The sequence below is a fragment of the Ambystoma mexicanum genome, chromosome 7p (assembly GCF_040938575.1).
Source record: "Ambystoma mexicanum isolate Mex_15411 chromosome 7p, UKY_AmexF1_1, whole genome shotgun sequence".
Classification (NCBI taxonomy): domain Eukaryota; kingdom Metazoa; phylum Chordata; class Amphibia; order Caudata; family Ambystomatidae; genus Ambystoma; species Ambystoma mexicanum.
The window spans coordinates 248,873,139-248,898,547 of NC_090939.1; the positions used below are offsets into that span (position 1 = coordinate 248,873,139).

General features: G+C 43.4%; 1 protein-coding gene across 4 annotated transcripts in view; it reads right to left on the reverse strand.

Annotated features, from left to right (window-relative positions):
• Positions 1-25,409, reverse strand: part of ITSN1 (intersectin 1) — a 3,188,156-nt gene that overhangs the window by 511,712 nt on the left and 2,651,035 nt on the right. For 3 of the 4 annotated variants that reach the window (XM_069636218.1, XM_069636217.1, XM_069636220.1), the window contains one exon: positions 16,661-16,852. In XM_069636218.1, coding sequence (XP_069492319.1) covers positions 16,661-16,852 — 192 coding nt within the window. Of the gene's footprint in view, positions 1-14,889; positions 16,348-16,660; positions 16,853-25,409 lie in introns of those variants that run through there. The other variant, XM_069636219.1, reaches the window with a different exon arrangement.

The window sequence follows — 25,409 nt, forward strand, 5'->3', positions numbered from 1 at the left end:
AACTGGTGCCCGCAAAGAATATGGATCTTGGACTTATTCAATTAAAGAATAATTCTCTGAAAGGAATGTCACAATCAAAGTGGTGGCTGCCCGTTTGAGGGGCAGGGTGGTTTGTGAGGGGGTTGTGGAGTTGGGGCTGCTGTTGTATGTTATACAGATGAAAATATTAATAAAAATAAGATTTAAAAAAAACCCATGTGGCCTAGATATGTCAGCAAAAGAAAAAATAGTGAGCCAGACATGTGATGTCATCAGTGATGTCATCAATGACATTTGTGATGTCATCTTTGATGTCCTGGGTGTTAGTCTTAGCAGTGCACGGTGGTGGCGCGAGTTATGGTTGCTTAGCTTACCATAACTGGCGAATTTCAAGGGTTTTTCGGTTTTACTTGGAACCATAACGTCCCTTTAACAAAGTTTTTTCACTGAATTTCATAGGTTTTTAGTAGAGCAACTTAACCATAACGTCCCTTCAACAAAGTTTTTTTCACTGAATTTCATAGGTTTTTAGTAGTGCAACTTAACCATAATGTCCCTTTAACAAAGTTTTTTTCACTGAATTTCGTAGGTTTTTAGTAGCACAACTTAACCATAATATCCCTGACTTCATATACATGTAACATAGAACATACTAACCCCCTCTTAGTGATTTTCATGTCTGCGGACTACCGCCATGTCTGCGGACACATCGAAAATCTGAGCGTGGTGAATGTAAATTTAAATAGTATGCCCCATTTCCCCTTTGAAGTTGGCTCTGAAAAGAGCCGTGCTGTTTTTTTTACAGATGCTTGACAGACACCTGTTATTTTGTATTTTTTTTCTTGTTTTTTTTTCTTACTTTACTCCTAAAATCTTCACATAACCTTCTCCAAAGCAACCCTTACATTCCAAAATAGAAAGGCATTTCCCGTAAAAGATAAAGAAATGCATCTTCTTTAAAATTAACAGCATTACTGGCATCAATATTCTCATTGTTACAGAAGAACATACCAGCTCTAAACATGAAGGCACACATGCCTCGGTTGATGACACACCTAGCAATATTTTGCTGAGGACAAAAAAATGAACTATTGTCCCATATTGCCCTAGGTAGTAATCCAGAAAAAATTACTTTTGCATTTGGAAGGATCTTCATTACTGCTTGAACCAAGCGTTCCAAATCAGCCAACAAAGTAGGGGCATTGACGTTGCCCAAATGGAAAGCACCATAGTGCAAAACTACCACATGCGGACTGTTCATCGTGGCCATATCCTCCCAAACTTGTACAATTCCCTGTACATTGCAATCAGGCACACTGCTCCACAGCACCTCCACTCCTTTCACATCAAAGTTCTTTACAACATGCCTGCATTCAGTGTACTGCTGTAAACCATGCACAAACATATCTCCGAGCACCAACATCCTGACTTTCTCCACTTCTGCCATCCCCACCACACACAGTCTCTTTCAACACAAATCCACAACCTCGACATCTGATTGGCTGATCCGTACAGTCTTCTTTCCATGTTGGATTTCCTGGAAAAACCTGGATGTAGCACGCCCTGTCCACGAACAGCCGCGGTGTCCGCGGACGGCGTCCACTTTACTCTCTGTGCCATTCCCGCATTGCATACAGCTAAGCAATCACACAATACGAATAACGTCCTCAGAACAACCCCATTTTGTGATTTTTCGAACATTTCAGGACAATTATTATTTCATTATTCAACATATTAACATTACACATATTATACTTTCATCTTGTACTCTGCACACAATGCTATGTTTCTCCATTAGCAGCTCAGTATACTAGATAGAATCCCATAATACAATGCTATTTATATCAATGCATCGTTCAAAGCACTAATAACGGTATGATATTTATTGCAATATCCTTGACACTTTTTTTCGAAACATAATAAAAATCCCTAGTACACAAATTCCATGAAAAGTACATGCACACGTGATGTCATCAGTGATTTCATCAATGACATTTGTGATGTCATCTTTGATGTCCTGGGTGTTAGTCTTAGCAGTGCACGGTGGTGGTGCCAGTTATTTTTCAAAGCTTACCATAACTTGCGATTTTCAGGGGTCTTTCGGCTGTACTTAGAACCATAACGTCCTTTAAACAAACTTTTTTTAATATCACGCAAACAATATACAAACATGGCGTGAAAAAACCAACTTCTACAGATGGCTTTACACAGAATGTTGCAAAGTAAGAATTTATGCTCGTTCACAGTGAAGGTCAGCTGCTTCCACAACTTCTACAGATGGCTTTACACAGAATGTTGCAAAGTAAGAATTTATGCTCGTTCACAGTGAAGGTCAGCTGCTTCCATTTTTTTCTCGGGCCCCGGAGAGGCTCACGAAGCGGACTATAAGGTTGTATTGTGTTTTGACCTTGACAGACAGAGATTGTGATGAAAGACTTCTCTTGAAGGAGTGTTGCTAAAACCTAAGAGAAGATAAAGATGAAATTTCTGAAACGAAACCACTTTTATATATTATATCACTATGCGAAAGATCGTTGGCACACGCGGAGTCGTATTTTGGGACTGCGCCACTCGTAGACAATGGAAATTGCAATTGTACTGTAAGTAACCCTTTAGATTACTTTATACCAAATATAATTACAATAGCGTAGCATTAAAGACCGCTCAAGTTGAACTTGTTCGTTGAAAGTGGCATAATGTTTTCTACCGCACACTATCACCGCTGAATTGATCCCCTGGCGTTTAGAGGGCTCTGAAAAAGGCAGACGACACAGGATGGGTTAATAGAAATAATTTAACCGGTCTATAGGCGGTCAAGCGCTCTACTCGCTGTGCCACTTCACTGTAGCCTGTCAAGTGGCACAGTGAGTACAGCGCTCGCTTTGACATCCGTGCACAGCTTGCTAACGCAAGTTTGAATCCCGGCAAGGCCAAACTCAGCCTTTCATCCTTCCGTGGTCGATAAATGAGCACCACACACCGTGGTTAATAATAAGCACCGCTTAGATACCTCACGGTTCTTAGCGCTATATGAATGGGAAAATATTATTTTATTATTAACATACTCTGTAGCACTATCTTCGATAGCAAATATTTTCACGCCCTAATAAATAAAATGATGATTTTTAATGAAGATCGGCTGGTGAGACTAATTTATGTTTTTTAAAACAGGTATGTGGCTCCATTTTGCCTATGTCACCATTTACAGACTCCAGCGGATGGGGTCTTCAACTGCCAGGTGCAGGTCCAAATATGCAACTTCATGACCCTCACCATTTTATGGGACAATCGCCAAGGACCAATATGCCCTACAAACAACATACCAACCAATAGGGTGGTCTAATGGCTCGTTGTTGGAGCAACCTTCCGATTGTCAGAGCGACCATTTACTGCTTTTATCATAAACCAACAGCCTATCTACCGCAAAGCAACAACGCGTGGCTCCAAATAAACTTTTGCTGATCGACAACAGAGACAATAGCAAATCGCTGAATATTCACTAAACATTTCATGTGAAATAAATGTACTTTACCAAATGTACAATCCTGCTGTTTACTTTTAAACCACAGTTTCATATTCCGAATTGTGGCGCACTGAGTTGTAAGCTGATCTAACACTCTCTGTACCGCAAAGGAACATCGCGTGTCTCAACATGTACTTTTGCGGATCGACAACAAAGACAAATGCAAATTGGTGAATATTCTCTAAACATTTGATGTCAAATAAATGTACTTTACAACATTTTCAATCTTGCTCTTTGCTTTTAAATCACAGTTTCATATTCGGAATTGTGGCGCGCTGTGTTGTGACATAATGTGTGTTGTCTTCTGGGTTCTGTGTAAAGTCGTGTAGTACTGGAGACGACTGGGCGCGTTTCATTACGCACCCTGTAACGTCACGGAGAGAGGCGGGGAACATGAATGCTTTGATAATATCAGGCTTAGGGGCGGGAGATATGATTTAGTGTCGCAAAAGCAAGTCAGCCAGGTCAATAGCGCCAGTCATAGGATTATCACAATGTCGGCGCACACCAGCCGGATTTTTCGTTTCTTTAGTGGACAAAAAGTCGGTTGACGCCCCTAGGAAATTGTACTATTAGCGGACAAAAGGAGTGCTCTTAAAACACTTTCACCCTGACAACCAACAATACAAACAACGTTCTCAGAACACCCCCATTTTGTGTAATTGCAACCATTTCGGGACACTGCAAGTGTTCTTAGAACACATTCAACTAGACAGATCACAATACGGACAGCGTCCTGAGGACACCCCCAGTTTGTGTATTTACGAACAATTAAGTACACCGCGAGTGTTCATAGCTCATTTTTACCTTCCTTGCAAACAAAAATGACACATACTCCGTCCTCTAAACACCCCACCATTTAGTTTATTTACAAAATGTCAGAACAGCCGTGTTCTCCGCGGACAAACCGAACGCAACAAAAATGTCTAGCACATAAAAAAACAAAACATTGAACCTATCTCGTACTCCCCCACCCTCCCCAAACACTCTTACACACCAACACACGGCACTAAATACAATTTTTTATCCACGTTTCACTGCGCTGTACGCGGTCGACTGCGAATACAAGATGGCGGGCGCCACAGAAAATCTGACGCGCTCCACGCCCCTCGCCGTCCAATCAGCGAACACGTCGCATGTCCGCGGACATGACGCAAGGCCATGGGACAATCGGGGTGCTGTCCGCGGAGCGAACAGGGAAGTCCGTCCGCGAAGCGAACGCAGATATCACTAATTTTTTTGCCTTACATTTTGGTCATTTTTAAAAAAACTACTGGACGGATTTACACCCAATTTACAAAAGCACGCTTTTGGGACCAGGCCGCCGCTCCTGCCGCAAATTTGGTGTAAATCCGTCAAGTGGTTCGGGCTGTAGCCGTGCGCAAAGTTTTTTCTCATTCAGTCTATGGGAAAAAACAAAAGTTTTGGGACCCCCCCTATAATTTTTCCCCCCCTGGACGAATCCTCACCATACTTTGCAAAAAAATTCAGAGTGACCCAACTACTTTTTTTGCAAAGTTTGGTGAGGATCCGTCCAGGGAGAGCGAAGTTATAAGCCGCCCAAAAAGTGCTCTTCCTATGGAAACAGCAACTTAACCATAACTACCGTGGCCATGTAATATATATATATATATATATATATATGCAGTCAATTGTGAAAAGGTCAATTGTGACCCTTTAAATTCAGTCAATTGTTCATTCGAACAATTGTAAACGAACTATTTGGGTAATACCCATTTGTTCATTCTTCCAGTTAATTGCAAATCCTTTCTGGATCACCAAGACTTCTCTCATCTGCTGCATCTAAGTGGTCCTCCATCATGGATATCAAAGGAGAGGTCCACCATCAAAAGCCTGCAGAATGGCAAGGATGCGGACATGCCGGAAAACTGACTCAAGGCCACCTGTGACCTCTGGGCCCCCAATGCTACCACCAACGGTGAGAGCAGTTGGCCCCTACCACCAAAGTTCACCTTGAGCAATTGGTGGTCTTGTTTGGGTTCAAAGCGCCCTGGTGGATCTCTTGGTGCTCCTCCCTGGGCCCCATTGAACCCAAAATCATCTCCGCAACAACCCTTGACTTACTTTTCTTGGTAGATATTTGTTATAAGAATCATGTCTGTGTTGCCCTCAATTTTGCCACCTGGGATGGTGTCTCCCTTTCTACTTCACACAAAAAAGTAAGTACAATCTTAAACTGTGACTAACAATTGCTCTTGACTACTGCAATGTACCTGTTGAATTCTATGCAAATACTTTCATAACATTTCTAAATTCTTCTTAGACATCAAAAACGGGCTACTTACCTCAAACTATTATTGAGCAATTCTTTCTAGCACAGAGTTGGTGTAACAGTGTATTGTTTTTAACTAAAGTGTGGTAGGGGCCCCAAACAGACACCAAAGTTGTGTATAAGCATATAGAACTTTTGTTATCTTGTAGTATTCTTAGCTTATTGCATTAGTGCTGTATTAATCAAGAATATATGTTACACCTAACTGCATGGACAACCCATTGCTTAACCACCGAGTATGCTTATTGTACTTTACACCAGTTTACAGACCTCTTTAGTCAAAACCTTAATAATGTATAGCACCAGTAAATGTTTGGTTTGCGGAAACACTGGCAGGTCCACAAGGGTTGGCTTCGCAGAGCGTTATACCAATAAAGGCACTGAAAAACTCACCGACCGCAAGGCAAGCAAGCGAAAGGATGGGAGAAGAAGAAACGAGATGGGGTGGGGGGGAGTGTAAAGAAAGGGAAGAATCCTTGAATGAGGATTTCTTGCAGATCTGTCTGCTGTGTAGAAGGCTCGGGGGCAGCTCACGCTCCCTCTTTCAAACTTAGGGAGTCTGAAGCTTTAGTGCCTCATAACTATTGAGAACAAGGAATAACCGTTGGAAAGTCAAGGAGTATGGAAATTAAAAGGTGAGGTGTATATGTATCTGCATAATGCTAGATGAGTAAAGAAACCTTTACAGAAGGAAACAGGTTGAGTTATTTTCATACTCCTCATTCAAATCTTTTGTCCCATATAGCAGAGTAAAAGAAGAGTATGACATTGTCAGTGTGAACTGCATTTCATCCTGGACAAGGATTTTCATTGTAAACCTTCATGGAAAATGGCACTCATGGATCCTTATTGTCCGAAAAATAACTTTTGTTCTCTATGGCTGCAAGGATTTTCACACAATACCAACAGATGCCATAGGCAGCATTGCTTAAAGGAGCCCCGAGCCTGACAGGGGAGCCAATATCTGAATAGATGCAGGTGTAGCTGAAAAGCACAATATAATAATCGCAAGTGCTCAGACTCTAGCAAAGGCCATTGATGGAGACAGAGGCAAGATTGCCTAAAGCCACTTCGGGCCTTGAAACACTAGTGTAGAGGTGCATTATAAATGCCATATCATATCACTTTAGGTACATGCTACTGCCGAGGCAACTGCAGTGTCTAACAAAGGAGTAAGAGAGCTTTGACTTGAGCAAAACATTATTAAAACCAGTGCGAAAATAAGTAGGCAAAAAGAGCTCAATGAGAGTACCAAAGCATGCACAGTGCACAGAAAAAAAAGGGCGGGTGGCTTCTTTAAATGGTCAACCGGTCATGTCTGGCGATTCCACCAGCAACCAACTTCTGTGAGAGTCTCACTGTGGCATGCAGTAGAGGCCACTTAAAATGTTCCCTATTCAGTCCAATTCAAGGGCAAGAGTGTCTTCAGGAAAAGGTGTTTGTTACAAAAAATAACATGCTTTATTATAAAAACACACACTTGGGTGAATGTGCCTCTGTTCTCTACCATTGAGAAATGCATTACATTCCTAATGCTGGAGCTAGTTCTTTGATACATCATATACCAAGGCCTAGATCATACCCCTGATGTCATTGCTCCTCCATTTATTGTCAGCTTGTTGAATTATCCTTGTATTGGCAAGCCTTTTGAGGCACCATTATAAATAAAATACATTATTTATATTACAATGAACTAAGTAAAAGCAACAAATGAGTATGAACTCAACTATAAAAGTGCGTTCATCTCAAGCTTATTAATTGTGCATCTTCAGATGTAATTATTAAAAATATTAACCTTGTATAAGCTAAACTCCAGAAAATATAGTTACATGAAGTCTCCACCTTTATTCAGGAGAACTATTAGGACATGCAATTTGCACTATTAAAAAGAAATATGTGTCGGGTAAAGTTTGCAATAGTGAAAACTAAGGAGCTAAGCATGGGGAAATATGCAGGTCTTGGGAACCAAACTGTTGGACTTTTCTGAAATATTCCTGAGAAAACTTTAGCACTTTATTTCATTCAGCTTTTGTGAAGCAAAACAAAGCAGACTAAACTGGAACTAAACTGTACAAGTCTACTTCCATTGCAAACATAATATGCTATTGTGCCATTCTTTACTCCATTTATCAATTACAATCTATGGAGAAATTACCTTACCATAATGTTCTTTCTATGGATTCTTCTCCCGCAGATTCCTCATCCGATAGATATTCCCTCCAGCTCAGCTGCTTCGGAATTTTTTTTCGATAGGGGTTTAGTGGACCACGACCCTGGCAGTCGACGATCGGTCTGTCTTGCTTGCCTTCTGGTCGCCGGCTCTGGACATGACACCAGGCGTCCTATAAGCAGCACGACACTACGCCCCGACCTCAGTTCCCCCTTTTTTTTCCAGAGCAACACACACTGCATAGGAAAACAGAGAGAACAAACAGGCTAATGAGCCCTTAATTATAGGCCTCAGAAGCAGGAACAATTGAAAAAGAACACTAAGAGTAGTGTTAGAAGAATCTGTTTTAAGTCTGTGGCAGGAAGACAGAAAAATAGACACAGAGGACCATCACCAAGTCAACATCTTTCTTAATAGAAAGATGCGCACCAACCACAGACTTTGTGAGCGGGGATGGATGGGAGGGGAGAGGAGGAATCTGCGGGAGAAGAATCCATAGAAAGAACAATACGGAAAGGTAATTTCTCCTTCAACAGATTGGCTTTATCCTGCAGATTCCTCATTTGATAGACTCCCAAAGCAGTAACAAAGGAGGCGGGCAGAAAGTCATACTAAGATATTTTGCAGCACTGCCCAGCCAAAACGCACATCAGAAGTGCAAGCTACATCCAGGCTAGTGTTTTGCAAAGGTATGCAAAGATGACCATGTCGCAGCATGAAATAAATCTCCCTGATAGGGACCCCCCCCATGCAATGCGGTGAATGGAGACCCCCCCCTTGTGGAATGGGCCCCGATGCCTGCTGTTAATTCCTTCCCAACGGCCTGGTAACATTCATCTATGCAGGGAATTATCCAACGGGATAAAGTCTGCTTTGATATGGGCGGGCCCTTAAGGGCAAAGGAAAAAGCCAAGAAGAACTGGTCAGCTCTCCTGAAATCAGCTGTCCTGGTGATACAGTAAGTCAACGACCTCTTAGGGTCTAGGCGATGCAACCGTTCCTCCTGCTTAGAAGGATGAGGAGGAGGATCGAAGACTGGAACGTGGATGGACTGTGTCAAGTGAAATTCTGATACGACCTTGCGGAGGAAGCCAGGCCTTATCCAGAGTGAAACTTTCTCCCCGAAAAAAAAGCACAGGAAGGGTGGCTTACAGCATAAGGCCTGTAGTTCACTCACCCACCTTGCGGATGTAATAGCCACCAAGAAGGCTGTTTTCAATGAGAGAAGCTGTAAAGGACAAGAGTGCATAGGCTCAAAAGGAGCCGCTATCAGAAATGTAAGAAGATTAAGATCCCAATCTGGGACAACAAAGGGATTTGGCGGAAACTTATTTACAAGGCGTTTCAGGAATTGTGCCATTACCAGGATCGTTAAAAAACAAACCTTGATCCGGGGATCTCTATCACAGACAAGGCTGCCAAATATCATTTATCTGTGGTGACCTGAATGCCTGCAGAGGCCAGTGACAGACTGAACTCCATCACTGTAGTGGTGGGGCAAGAGATGGGGTCCGTCTTGCATTCCCTGCACCATGCCCCAAATCTTCTCCATCTGCACGCGTAAAAGGATCTTGTAGATGGTCTGCATGCAGCCAACAACACCTCAAGTACTTCCTCAGATAGGTCACAGTCATCATATCTCATCCTCTCAAGAGCCAAGCATGTAGGTTGAGGGATTATGGGGTTGGATGGAGTATCCGGCCTTCCGACTGGGTTAGGAGATTCAGGCGCCAAGGCAACCGGTCAGGTGGACAGAGGGACACATCAAAGAGGTTGCAGTACCATGTTCTCCTCACCCAGTCCGGGGCGATCAAGATCATGGTCGCTCGAAACCTCTTCAACCTCCGGAGAACCCAAGGAATGACGGGAATCAGAGGCAATACGTAAAAGAGGGAAGATCCAATCCAGCAGAAACGCATCCCCAGTGCACCGTTCTCTGGGAATTCCCTCAAGCTGCGCAGTACGCATTTTCTGTTGGACTACGTTGTGAACAGATCCACTGCTGGGGTACCCCAGAGAGTGAAGACCTCCTCTAGGACTTCCTGGCACACTTCTCACTCGTGTGAGACTGTGCTCTGCCTGCTCAGAGCAGCTGCCAAATTGTTCTCTGTGCTGGCCAGATGACATGTCGAGACCAAAATCCTGTTCTCCAGCAACCAGAACCAAAGCATCATCACCTCTGTGCAGATGGGGCGGGAGTGCACACCACCTTACTTGTTGAGGTAGTGCATTGTCACCGTGTTGTCCATCAGAACTAGGACATGCTTTTCCTGCAGAGATGGGGAAAATGTTTCCAGGGCTAGCCTGATAGCACATAACTCCAGCCTGTTGATGTGCCACTTGGCATCTGTCGGTGACCAGAGGCTGCTCACCTGCAAATCCTCGCAGTGAGCGCCCCAACCCTTCAAGGACGCATCCGTGACTACTCTGGACTGAGGCCAAGGAGGCCAGAATGGTTTCCCTGCCAAAAGACTGTTGCGGTCCACCCACCAGGACAGGTTGTTGACCACTGACGCGGACACTGAGGCGATCCAAGAGAGTTCTGAGGTACTGAGACAACTGATCCCTCAGTAACCATTGCAGGGATCTCATGCGCAACCTGGCCTCTGGCACTAGAAAAATTCAGTAAGCCATGGGGCCTAGAATGCAAAGGAAGGAAGTCGCTGGTATTGTGGCATTGTTCCGTAATAAAGCCACCATCTGTGTCAAGTTGACTACTCTCTCCTTGGGGGTTGGGGGGTCTTCACCATCCGGTATCAAGGACTGCTCCGATGAACTGGAACTGTTGGACTGGTATCATGTGGGACTTCTTTAAGTTTAGGGAGAAGCGCAGCATGTACAGCAGCAAACAGGTGTCTTGCAGATGGGACAAGACCTGCACTACATACAACCTTCCCTCGGATCAGCCAGTTGTCCAGATATGGAAATACGTGGACTCTAGATCTCCTGAGGTGACCTGCAACTACCGCCATGAGCTTGTTGAAGACACTTGGGGCGGAGGTTAGACCAAAGGGAAGCACCTTGAACTGATAGCGCTCATCTTCTATGGTGATCCTTTGGAACTTTCAGTGCTTTTGATGGATTGGCACATGGAAATAGGCGTCCTTTAGGTCTAGGGACACCAGCCAGTCCTGAAGTTCGAGATTGTGGAGAATCTCTCTTAACGTCACCATCCTGAATTTGTCTTTGCTCAAGAACTTGAACAAGGCCTTGACGTCCAGAATGGGACCTCCTCCTTTCTTGGGCACAAGGAAATACCGGGAATACCAACCCCATCCTCTGCTCAGGAGGTACCTCTTCCATGGCACCCTTCAGCAACAAGGCTCTCAGTTCTTCCTGGAGCTCCTGTCCCAGTTGGATTGGAGGTGGGGGTAATCTGTCTGGCGGTTTTCTTAAAAAAGAAAGACAATAACCCAGTTGAATGAGCTGTAAAGCCCAGGCATCGGAAGTAATCGCCTGCCATTGGAGCAACTGCTCTGTCAGACATCCTCCAACTGGTGCGCTGTGAGAGAGGAAAGCAAAGTGGCTTCGGAGGCTGGGCCACAGCGAACGCTGCCTATTTACCTGTAGAAGCCCCTCTACCCCTTCCAGAGTGCGAGAAATGCTTCTGCCCTTGCCTGGCCAGTGGGAGCTGCGCTCTTCTGCCATAAGGAGCATATCTTCTGTAGCCATGTGCCATAGAGGCGAAGCTAAAAGCAGGTTTGGCCGGCTGAGCAGCTAGGCGTAAGGATTTGGCAGCGAGTTTTGATTCCTTGAACTTTTCCAAGGAATCGTCGACTATATGGCCGAAAAGAAGATCGCCCTCGAAGGGCATGTCCAAAGGTTTTACTTGGAAGTTAAGTGAAAAACCAGAGGTTTTCAAGTAGGCCTGCTTTCTCAGCGTTATGGCTGAAGCCACAGAACGACCCACACAGTCGGCGATGTCCAGGCCCGTTCGCAGCGACTGCTTGGCCACTTCCTTCCCATCCTCCACTAGCTGTAGGAAGCCCTTGCGCATCTCTCCTACATACTGGGACATACTGGGCAGCATTTTCCACTGCCGTCTATAGACGAAAGGAGTATTTGGCAAAACTGCTTACCACATTGGTAGCTTTGAGGGCCATGCTACCCAGAGTGAATGCCTTCTTTGCCAAGGCATCTACTTATTTACTTCTCAGTCTGTGGGGAGAGTGGATGTAGATGATGCAGGTCTGGAAGAGACTGTAGCAGCTTGCATAACAAGCCCCTACGGGGAAGGGTGAGAGGAGAGGTATGAGGGCTCTCCTCTAGTCAGCCTGTACTTCCCAGAAAATGGGTGCACTGAAGGGAGGAATGGAACATGGGGTTTGCCAGAGAGCAGTCAAAGGATCGGCAATGGCCGGGTTCAGAGGCATAGGACATTCAGTGGCATGACCTTCCTCTAGGATGTCGGTAAGGTCATAACCTTGTGGAGGCACCACTGTTGAGTGCAATCCCAGGGTGCCAATAACCCCTTCTACCAGAGCCCTGTATTTAGTTATACTGTGAGTAAAGGGCTGGGACTGCTGAAACTCTAGGTCAGGCGAAGTGTCCAGACCACTGGGGTCTTGGAGGCCTTGAGCTAGTTGTAGAAGCTTGTTCTGGTCGTCAAAATAGTCGACCCCACCTGGACCCAAGAACATGGGTTCAACATCTTGGCCATTGGCGTTGTGATCGCCGAAGATATGAGTCATGGTCTCGAAAAATACAGACAGGGGATGTGGGGTAAAGACTTTATCGACAACGGTCGATGTTGAGGGTTTGTCTTTCGGCACAGTGATGGTGGATGTTGGTGTAAATCGAGACACAGTAGCGTTGACATCCTTGGATGCACGGGGGTAATCCGGCTGCCACAGTATTTTTTTTGATGTTGAAAGATGAATCTGCACAGACATAGTCAGTACCGGGGCACTAGAGGGGTCGGGTACACCAAGCGCAGCTCTTGGCTCACAGGCATGCTGCGTGGGGGTGGGAGTCACGCCGACTGCATCATTCTGCTTGAACATTTCTCCTGGCGGGTGGTAGGCCCTGTCGACTGCTTACCTTTTTCCGTCGACGACTCGGATCCGTATGATGGCGCTTTTCTTTTTTCGGGATGAGGAAGAGTGGCTCCTCGAGTGAGACCATTTCTTCTTCCGCCGGTGTTACTCAGAGGTATGTCCCTCAGTTTCAGCCTCTGTAGACCGAACCGTCGTCCACGCCAGAGATTTTGAAGGCAGTCAACCCAGAGCAAGTTTTGCAGCTCAGGTCGCAAAGGATTTCAGTTGCATCGTGGCGCACGACGGACACCCGTCAAGTCCTGTGACCCGTGCCAAGGCACCAGAGACGCAACTCGTGTGGGTCAGTAAGGACATCTTGGTGCCACAATGGGAACATCGCTGGAAACCGAACACCCGTGCAACCAACATCGTGTCGAGGAATTACAAAAAAAAAAGTACAGGTTTTCTGATGAAAATGTCGAAGAGTCGAAGCTCTGTGTTCCTAAAGCAGCGTTTTACCACGCGGAAAGAAGGAACTGAGGTCGGGGCGTAGTGACGCGCTACTTATACGACGCCTGTTGTCACATCCGGAGCCGTTGATGAGACGCCGAGCAAGACAGATCGATGGTCGACAGCCGGGTCGAGGTTCACTATGCCCCCCTATCAAAATAAAGCTGGAGGGAATATCTATCAGATGAGGAATCTGCGGGAGAAAAGCAATCCATTGAAATGCACATCAATTTAGGCTACAGGACTGATTTTGCTTAGACGCACTAGTAAATCAAGCCAGAGTTGGGTATTATATATTGAAATGAGGTTTAAAGTTGACAAGAATCCCTGTAGGCAGTGGGGTTTATATAAAAATAAATATGCCAAACACTTAAGATTTTTGCAATTCTTGTTTACATTATGAAGTCCAAAGCCTTTTAATATCTCAACAGTGCTTGTTACAGCATGGATAAACAAATAGTTGCATCTTTTTTCATGATTAACGTTGAATTCAATGTGATTTTGTGTGAGGCAAAGGATTCAAGCAAGAAATAATTTGCGTATTTTGGCATACCTAAACTTGTAAATTGATAAAAGTAAATACAATCCCTTGTTCAATTCTGTCCATAATGTTTGTCAGTTTCTTTTTAGCACCATTTATATATATTGAAACATCAAAACCATACATTCTCAAAAAGCTATTTTAAGTTGATTTGAAAATTGGCAATTTCTAAATTGAAGTGAATATTATCTGCATTCGTCACATAGAAACTTTATCTATTTAGTTTAATAATCCTTAACAACCTTACTAAATGTCATTAGCTAAAAATACTGGCATTTCTATCCAACAGTGATGAGTCATATGACACTGAACTACGTATTTCAATTGTGAATGTGTGGATGTGTATCAAAATCCCTGCTACTCTGGGATTAAAATTGCATTGCAAAATGCTTTTCAATTTTAATCAGATATTCAAAACCTTGGTCAGACTGGTAAATTGGTGACACTGATTCAGATCCAAATTTAGTAAATCAACATTTACAGTAGTGTTTCTTTATGCAGTATATATGACCCATTCTAACAGGCACAAGCGGTTCAACTTTCATGCAAATTCAATATCCTTGGGCTTAACAATGGTTGTTTTCATACACTGGTAATGTGTATAGAATTTTACTAAACAACGAGTCAAGAATTTTATACGAGGGGCTCAGAATGGTCACCAACCCTTGATTGATTCGAACCTTACTGCAATAGAAAGCATTCAATAGGCAAATACTAAGATTTCTAAGAATGAGCATGTTAGCCAGTATTTTTCTAAGTCACACTAATGGTGAAAGTGATATCTACTGTGATAAATCGCTATGCTTGTGGTTTGTCCGTGCACAGAAGCAAGCATTCCACACCACCACTCGACTCACTGTATTCTGTTTGTATAATACAACAATAAAAATACACACATTTTAGTATCTCTTATATATCAAGAATTTAATTATCTATACAGGTAGCTAATTGTAACTGCTGTATTACAGTTGTTAAAGCTGCAGGTTTATATATTTATATATTTTACATTCAGGTCAACCAAAATACTGAAGTGCAAGTGAAAACGGGGGTTGACTCGTTCTTTGCACCATATGGATGGAAAAGGCAGTATACAACAGTGGCAGCATTAGGAGCGAGGGCAACATGAGGTGTTACAAAACACAAGATTAGGATGCTAAAGACATCAAAATAGTGCCTTATTTTGCTGGTGGCAGTTAATGTTGCATTCAATACCAACAGCACTATGTGTTTACCTAAGGTTTGGACAAGGATTTACAGACAATCATGGCTAAAGAAGACTACTGTACATGAACACTTCTGAACTGTAAGATGTGCCTAGATTACTTGGTATAAATTCCACAATCTAGTGTAAAAAAAAATGTAAACATTGCAATCAATTAGTTGCAGGGAAATGTTCTATACATTCTTTGTCAAGTAGTGACTGACTCAAATTATACTGTTCTATGCTGCTCAAATTAATTTTAGAAAAGCAATGAAAACTGTATCACAAACTTTAAAAACATACTGATAAATGGTTTAATACTACACTGATGAAATCTATAGATTTTCAACAGGCAAGTAAAAAAATAAAAGAAATACGATATCAGACAATATAATACGAGAGGGGCTTCTTCCGGTAGCTATCTGTGCAAAATAAAGCAAATATAGTCGAACAGCAGCAATATAAAAAGGTATAGTATTCTCTGGCAATGAAAGAAAATTAATGTTTTCTGTACACAAAGGTATTACAGGCTAAACAAACACCTGATACAGATGAATTAGCATAACATAACTGTTACTGGGCACATTTTAGCTTCCAGAATTTTAGATTGTATTTTCTTTATAATAAAAACTAGGTAACACTGGACACAGTAAACATTAAAAAAAAAAGGGTCACAGATTTATGCAGAATTGGAACAATTCTAAGAGCACATGCAGCATTCCTTGATAGTGGGTCTTTTTGCAAAAATAAAACCGCAAAAGTCATTTTATTCTTACTCTGTCCTTTAAAAGGCTAAAATATACATTTAAAAATATATTTCAAACTAGAGTGAAGCACCGGTTAAAAGGTAAAATACTTTGTTCCAATAATTGCGAAAGCCACAAAAGGACCCACTATCCTCTGTATCGTTTTTCTTTTATTAAATTTGTTTCTAGGTATGTAAATAGTTAACTAAAAGACATTGCGATTACATGCAACTAATGCAAAATGAGGTAAACTGCTCTGCAGTGTGTTCTTCTACTCAGAAGATGACCATGCTGGAAGTCACATGATCAAGGCTGCATCTCCCATCATCCCTCGGGGCAGTGATATGGGATAGTGGGTCTCTTTGAGGACTTTCAAGCCTGAGTGGGGGGATGGACAACATATGATTCCTAGAAAAAGGAGGAAAACGACACATAAGCAAAACAAAACAATGAGCAAAATTCAAGCTAGGAAAATGAGTCAGGCATTGAAACAGCATGGTGCAAAAATGATAAGGTACGACATGCAACACAGGGGATGAAAGTAAAACAAAAATTGCATTACAGAAGGCCTTCAAAGAGACTTGAGGAAATGCAGCAGTGGTCACAATTTAGCTCTGCAAACAATGGCAGAAGATTCATAGCAATGCTGCATGTTTCCCTTTGCAACACTAAATAAGCAGTAGCAGTAGCAAAAACTGGTGGCAAAACATCAGTTACTCACACTGCTGACTTGGATCCATGTCTGTGGTTAATTTAACGTAGTTGGATGGGAACAGGCCGACATGTCCATTCACTTCTCCTTTCCACCAATCAGGATCTTCCTTGTTAATGACATTGATGATTTGACCCTTGGCAAAAGCCAGTTCATCATCGTTCTGTGCAATGTAGTCATACATGCCAATTACTTGGCACACTGGAAAAAAATGATATCAATGGCAACTTTTAGTTTAAAAAACTGCAAATTATGAACAATCAGTGTATTGGCTATGGCTCAAGAAGAGAGCATGTAAGGAAATAGACCTAAACACTCAATACATAATGATTTTACATTTCTACAAAAAAAACAACCATACAAGAATTTATCTGTGGTTTCAGTTCCCATTGCACACCCAGTATATTGTGTGCATCCTGCCTACAGCATATTTCATTTTTATATCAATTTGCGTGCTGCAACATCCTGCTATCAGACTAGGATTTCAAATCTATCCAGATGTTCTCTAATCAGTTTCCTGATCTTAAGAGAACATAGAGTGTATTTCACCCACACCACACATTCTAAGCTCTTTCATTACACTAAGGGAACAGTAGGAAATGGGTGCCATGACAAAAAAAAAATGTACTTAGTGCGTGCTGATTTTATGCTCAATGAAGCCCCTCCTCCTCAGCGATGGAATTCTTCAGAAAAAAAATAGGAAAATGTTTCTATTTCGCGTCATAATCTCAAAGTCGGCATCCTCTAGGAGAGGCTGATCCACTGGTATTACAAGGCAAATACTTAATGGAAAAGGGTGAGATATGGTGCACAGCAGGATTGAAAATTATCCACCCAACAAGCCCCCCGCCCAACCTGAAATAAAATAATATGCAAAACGTGACGCAGAATCGACCATTGAATAAAAGTAACATTCTTTTACATTTGGGCGATTACTTCTACAAATAACTATAAAGCTCACATAACTGCACGATTCCCCTTGCTGCAAGGGACAAATAGCAGGAGACATAAAAGATCAACCCAAGTGCACAACTATTACAGTATTAAAATCGCCCTTCCATAGTATCACCAAATCAGGGAATCTTATTAAATGATGAGCAAGCCATTGATCATAATCCGGAAGATCAGTACATGGTGCGTGTGTTAAATAGCATTACTTTACACCCCTTAATGTCTCCATAAACAAGGAGAGCCCTACCCCTTCTGATCTTGTAAAGTCTCAACATAAACCCTAAGGTATGCTCATCGAAATAGCAAAATAACGCGTGGAGAAAGATGAATAATATCTGCGACGTCACGATTCTTTAGCAAACCCAGTTTCATTTGCCAGTGAAAAATGTGTTACCTGAAAAAATGAAATATTTATAACATGTCTTTTCACATATAATACCTTTCCGTTATGACCCTTCAGTCCCTCAACTGGCGAATCTCATATCTATAGCAATTGTGCTTTAGCTACAGCAGATATTTCCCATTCCAGCATCAAGAAATGGTCAGCACCACTTACACAGTCACATCGACCTCCATTCATCATGACACTTTGGATCACATTCTATGTAAAACATACACATGTGCGTGCACTCAAGGTCAGTATTTTAAAAGGTTGTCATCTCTTGTGGGAATAACTACTGAACCAGTCAAAACCCAAACATCAATTATCAAGGCATAAACTAACCCGCCCCCCACTGATGGCCGCAACCGTCAGTGCAATGCCCTACCCTTAACAAGAATTATCCCAAACTTGGGGAGTGTGGCATGGCTAGAGCCCGAAGGAGACGTGACTCTCTAGAGCTCTGCAGCACTGTGATGGGGAAAGCATGAACTCTACCTAAAAATGGCTGCAAAAGAGGTCGGCCAGCTAATATCCAGCCAGGGGGACACAGCTTTGGTTTTAGCCGGTCAGCCTAAGAAGACAGAGAAATCCTCCTCCTAGTCTTTTTACTTTTATTTTATTGTTTATCCAATCAAAACGTACAGTTCACCACTCTGAACCCATCACAGAATTAGACATATAAATGTCATGAATAATATCAAGCAATCGACCTCAGTCCGGCCATCCTTATGTACATTGTCTTACAATCCAAGTTGTGTCTATCCATGCCCCGAGTTAAGTTGCAGACCCAACATCCAAATAATCCAGAGACCCAGACCTACCTCCCTGCTCTGGAACCTGCATAAACCACATTGCCATAACTCCTCATCAGGGGCGCTTCCCGCATCCCTGGCAAGCCCCAGCCTCACTCCCAATCTACCACCCATCACCACCACCCCAGATTACACATCACATATATGTAGTGAGAAACCTATGGGTCTTCTCACATCTACTCCCCCGGGATCCTCTGTGCAGGTGGTCAGGGAAAGGCCATCGCTTTTGGATCCTGCCCCTGGGGGTGAACAAGCGAGGGAGCACCACCTCGATGGAGGGTCCTTGGGGATTGGAGGTGGGATACCCTTAGGTAAAAGACAGTATTCCACATCCTCCTTTCAGGAAGTAACCCCTATTGCAGAAGTAGTTAAGGGATATTGTGCACCAAGTTCCCTTACCTCTGAAAAGAGCAGGAGATACCATCATCCCCGAAGTGTTAGAGAGGAGGTAGACTAGGAATAAGGTAGCACGGACCAAAACAAAGTAACCCCCCTTGTCCTTATGACAATCAGCCTAACCCTCTCCTCACCTTTTTAGGTCATTGTAAAGCAGTTCCCCTTTTTTCCCCTCTCTTGGGGTATCTAAGAGTACTAAGATGAGGAAGAACCAAACGAGAGTTATGAATAATACACACTTTCCCCACTCTGGTACTGAGACAAGGACGGAGCATTTTAGAGTAGAGTAATGGATACCATTTACTCTAACCACTTTGGTACTGGGACGAAGATGATGCATGAATGTCTGGCATGTTCATGTAATCAGGGCCAGGCAGCATTGGTTAATGGTATACACCTGTAGCCCATTAATGGACCACAGTTATACACAAGGTGGAAGGCTGGACCACAATGGAGGTGCAGAGAAGGAGCAAGGAGCTGTGAGGAAGCAGGAGATGCCGAGATGCAGAGAAGCCAACCAAAACCCTGGGAGTCATACTAGCGTGATTGTACAGGATGGAGATCCCACAAAAGGGGAGGCTGGCAGCAAGCATTGCCGAGAAGCAGAGGAAAAGCTGCGCACGAAACCCGGAAAGTGACGAGCCAAGTGCCCGGCGAACAGGCTTTCCCGCTGAGGGTGAAGCCATTAACGGCAACAGAACTGCCGGGGACATTGGACCAAGAGGGGCGCTCCAAGGGACCGTGAATGTAGTAGCGGTTCGTGGCAACAGTTACCTTTACTGAATACCGTACTGAATAAAACACGTAACGATCCTTTATTGAATACCGAACTGAATGAAACACGTAACCTTACCCTTATTGAATAAAGAACTGGATGAAAAATATAACGTTACCTTTATTGAATACCGAATTGAATGAAACAGCCAAAGTTGCCTTTAAAGCGAATGAAACAAGTATTTACTTCACTGAATACTGAACCGAATGAAACACGCAAAGTAGGCTTCCTTGAACAACAGAATCGAATGTAAGAAGCAAAGTTGCATCTGTTGCTTAACAATTTGAATTAATCAAACAAAGCAGCATTTTTGGAATACCAAAATGAATGAAGAAATGGAAGTTGCATTTACTGAATACTAAATTGATGAAACATACAAGGTGCACTTTTTGAGTACTGAACTGAATGAAATAAGCAAAACTTACGTTTGTAAAACACTGAATGAAAGGGAAGAAGAAACTTAAATAATGAACTGTAAGTAATTATGAAACTAAGCTGACTGAACGACTGAGCAAAGTGGGAGTCAAGCTTGAGAAACCACTTGTATATTAAAGTTGTGGAGCTACATTGGAGAAACTACTTGTTTGGCTGAATAATGAACTACTCAAGGAGACCTGGAAATTCCTGGTTGCGTGACCTGTAATGGATGGACCGTGTGGTCTAAAACTGTGTCAGGACCAGAGAACCCCTATATGCCAACAACGAAGTTTACTGCTGTGGAAGAAAGAAACAAACCATTGATGTACATCAGACTCGCGGAAGGGAAACCCAAGTTATAAAGAATTTTCAAAATACAAAACAAAAACTCCAAGAGACTTATTTTGTGTCGCCTTTTGATATTGATCTTGGGGACGGGAACCCTGAGACATGTTGCCCTGAAATTGATTATTGAACTTGGGGGAAGGGCATCCTGACCTTTACAGAAGTGTGGAACTTTACGGTTTCAAATCCAAAAGAAGGATAACTGAACATTGTAATAAACGCATTGACATTTGGTGAAATTACACTGAAGAGTACGCTTGAATATTTCATTTTACTTTTGGAACACTGTTTAGTTTATGGTCAACGTCCCAACACATTGTTTTCTATCAGTTGTGAGGGCAAGTATAGGTTTTGGACACAGACTTTTCAGTTGAATAGAATGACACAGACTTTCCTTAGTTTCTTTAGGTAGGGAAATCCCACCTTTGCATAGGGCAAGTTAGGCATTACTCCATCCTGACATTTTCATTAATAAAAGCGTTTGTAATACTTTTAATCTGTTGTCTGTGTCTCCTTCCATGATGCCAAACTCGCAGTGTGCTGCTCCTGCCTTCTCTGTCCTGCATCAAGCACCAATAGTGTGACACCCTCCCCAAACCCCCTATTCGGGCATCAGCTCCGAAGTTTCCATCCATGCTTTAGAAATCAAATTAAGTTTGTACAGCTCCCAAATATCCATGGGCCTAGCAGACCGATGTACCATAGCACTATATCGTTATAGTCCAGCACATCTTACTCCCATTGTTCTACATCAGGTTCCCCTCTTACACCCCATACCATGGTAACTCTTTCTAATATCAACAATAACCCCAACAGTAGCCTTATGTGACTAGCGACACCTCGTGTACCCTATCAGAGCCATCAATGGAGAAGGCTCAACATGCTCCCCAATTATCTCAGACCCCTCTAGGAATACTGCCTTCGAAAATCCCATGATACGTGGGCAGCTCCACACTAGATGAACAAAGTCTGCTGGAGAGTATGAGCATCTTTTGCATGCATCAGGAATATCCGGGTAGAAACCTTGTAAAGCTGCTGGAGTATAATACAACTGATGAAGAAACAAAGTGTATTCATTTATATTGGCTATTAAATCGCGTCTGGTTTGCGTACAGCAATGCTGCCATATTTTGTTTGTGATCGGCTGGCTCAGTGACCTTTCCGACTTTGCATCTGCCCTATCACCCAGTCACACCATGGCATCCATTATTTACGTATATAACCTAGATCCCAGCCTCCCCTCATCCTCAGCTGTTATTACCCCATGGAGAATCAGAGCCACCACCAGAGGTCCCGGGAATGTAGCACGCTGTTCTTTATGCGTGTTCTTCAGCTGGAAATTCAAAGACCAAATCTAGTTGACCGGAGTCTGTTTTTACAGATAGGTCTTGGGCACCATATTGAATAACATAGCTGCTCCGATTTTTACCTACCGGTGTTCGCTCTCGGGAAAAATCGTGCTAGTTTGTTCTAAACCACTGCCACCAGCCATTTCAAGTGGGAAAGGGTAACATTTGACTGTTACATGAGTGTTTAGACTTGGGGGAAGCTAGGCAACCCCTCCAGCACTCTACAGGAAGATAGTGTTTGCTGGGTCTGTACATTTAAAAAGACTAGTGAAGTCAATTTAACTTTACATGCTCTGTGAGACAGTAGCAGTCAGTCCCAGAAAAGGTATTTAAACCTTGGGGAGTCTGAAAGACACCCCTGTGCCCCTGCACAGAAGGTGCTGTGTGACAAGAAAAGGATGATGCCTAGGGAGTTTTAAAACTCCATATCCAAAGAACACAAAAGTAAAACACACATCAAAATACATGGAAGAGTGGGAAACAAGGCTCACACTTTTCTAGGCAAAAAATCAAATCCTAGAAATCCAGCAAAGTTGCTGGGCGTCTCAAAAGATGAAGGAAATTAGCACATTCTTGAGAATTCTCCCTAACACTCCTCGCCCCCCCCCCCAGACTAAGGGACAGGATGATTTAATCCACTCCTTTATTAATCTCCTTACTCTAGTCGGTCAAACATCCTGGAGAGACCATCAGCATTTTGGTGGTGACACCCAGACCTATGTTCAATGGAAAAAATCATACCCTTGCAGGCTGATTGACCATCTCAGTAGTTTAGGGTTTTCCCCTTTCATTTGCATCAACCAGCTCAAGGGTTGGTGGTCAGTCTGAATCACAAAAGTAGATCCATACAAGTATGGTCTAAACTTCTTCAGTGACCACACAATAGCAAAGCACTCACTTTCAATGGTTGCCCACCTTGTTTCAGGTTCCTTCAGCTTCCTGCTGATGAAGAAAATGGGGTGCTCCCTACCTTTCTCATCCGGCTGACTTAGAACTGCACCTATACCTGTATTTGAAGCATCGGTCTGCACAATGAAGGTTTGGTTATAGTCAGGAGCTCTTAGGACTGGTGCTTGACAAAGGGCTTTCTTTAGGCCTTTAAATGCTTGAATGCACTCCTCATTCCACCTGACCTTAGGAAATGTGGGTGAGGAGACTACATTCAAGGGAGACAATATGGTCCCATAGTTTTCTATGAAGTTCCTGTAGTAACCAGTGAGGCATAGGAAGGCTCTCACCTTGGTTTGAGTAGTAGGGGAGGCCCAGTTTTGTACAGCTTGTACTTTGCTAGGCAATGGTCTGATTTCACCTCCTCCTACCTCATGTCCAAAGTAGACCACTTTGCTCTGACCAATTTGACACTTGTCTTTATGGTCAGATGGGCCTGTTCAAGAGCCTGCAAAACATATCCTAAGTGGTCAACATGTTCTTTCCAAGTAGGGCTGAACACTGCACTGTCGTCCAAGTATACCATGCAGAAATCCTCCATCCCATTCAGAACTTGATTAACCATCCTTTGGAATCTAGCAGGTGCATTCTTTAGTCCCAAAGGCATTACCCTAAATTGGTAGAGGCATGCTGGCGTTGTGAATGCAGTTTTCTCCTTGGCATGGTCTGTCAGTGCAATTCGCCAATAACCTGAAGTGAGATCAAATGTACTGAGGTACATGGCTGAACCAAGATTGTCCACCAGTTCATCTATCCTTGGTAAAGGGTGGGCATCAGTCTTAGGGACTGCATTAAGGGCTCCTTAGTCCACGCCAAATCTCAACTCCTTGGATCCTGCCTTTGGCACTAGTACAACTGGACTAGACCATGGACTTGTAGATGGCTCTATTACCCCGAGACCAAGCATCTTGTTGACCTCCTCCTTTATGTGGGTCCTTACATGGTCTGACATCCTGTAACCTCTGCTTTTAACAGGTAAACAGTCACCAGTGAGAATATCATGCTGGCCCCAAGGGGTCAGGCCTGGTGATAGTGAAAACAGGGAAGCAAACTGATTTAACAGAAACTTGCACTCCTCCTGTTGTTCAGGTGTCAGATTAGAAGAGAGATTGACTCCTATTTTCTCATCTAAAGGCTGGCCTCCGAGTAGGTCAGGTAGAGGTTTACTCTCCTCCTCTTGAGCTGAAGCTAGAAGTAAAGCTCCCACTTCTGGTCTTGTGACATAAGCTTTTTGACGGTTGGTGTAAAAGACTATGGGAGCCTCCTTAGGATTGCCTAAATCCACAGATAGTTGACCTCTCCAAGTTTTCCCACAACCTTAAAGGGTCATATCCACTTTCCTGTAAGGCCCTATGCCTTGTAGGAACCAGAACTAAAACTTCGTGGTCTTGAGTAAACTCAACCACGTTGGCCTTCTGGTCATGCCAATGTTTGACCAGAGCCTGACCTGCTTTTAAGTTATCTGATGCTTCTGCCATCATGTGTGACATTCTCCTGCGGAGACCTATCACATAGTCAGTGACTCGCATTGGCTTGGGGGAAGGAGCACTCTCCAACCCCTCTTTAATCAGGGCCAAGGGGCCTCTAACTGGATGGCCATAGAGTAGCTCAAAGGGACTAAATCCAACTCCCTCCTGAGGGACTTCTCTATGAGCAAAGAGAAGGCATGGCAGTAGAAGGTCCCATTTTCTTTTAAGGGGTTCCTCTAAAGCACCCATCATGCTCTTCATTGTACAGTTGAACCTCTCTACCAAGCCATTTGTCTGGGGATGGTAGGCAGTTGAGAACTTTTAAGTTACTCCACAGTTTTTCCACATGGCCTGCATGTATTGGGACATAAAATTAGATCCCTGGTCAGAGAAAATTTCCTTAGGAAAACCTACTCTGGTAAAAATACCAAGTAAGGCCTTAGCCACAGCCGGAGCTGTAACAGTCCTCATAGGTATGGCTTCAGGATACCTAGTAGCATGGTCTACTACAAACAGGATAAACCTGTTTCCTGAAGAGGTTGGAGGGTCTAAGGGACCAACAAAGCCGATTCCTACCCTCTCAAAAGGGACTCCCACCACTGGGAGAGGCACCAAGGGTGCCACATTCTTGGCTCCGCTCTTGCCAGAGGTTTGTCAAGTGTGACAGCTCCTACAGAACCTATCTACATCAGACCCAGCGTAGTCCAGTAGAAGTATAAAGATAGCATTTCCTTTGTCTTCTTGAAACTCAAGTGACCAGCCAAAGGTATCTCATGGGCCAATTGTAGGAACTGGAGTCTGTGTTCTAGAGGCACTACAAGTCTTCTGTAGTCCCCTGGGATAGACACTGTCGATTCGCTGTAAAAGAGGCCATCTTCCCAGTACAACCTATGCTTCCCTGGCTCTTGCTCATC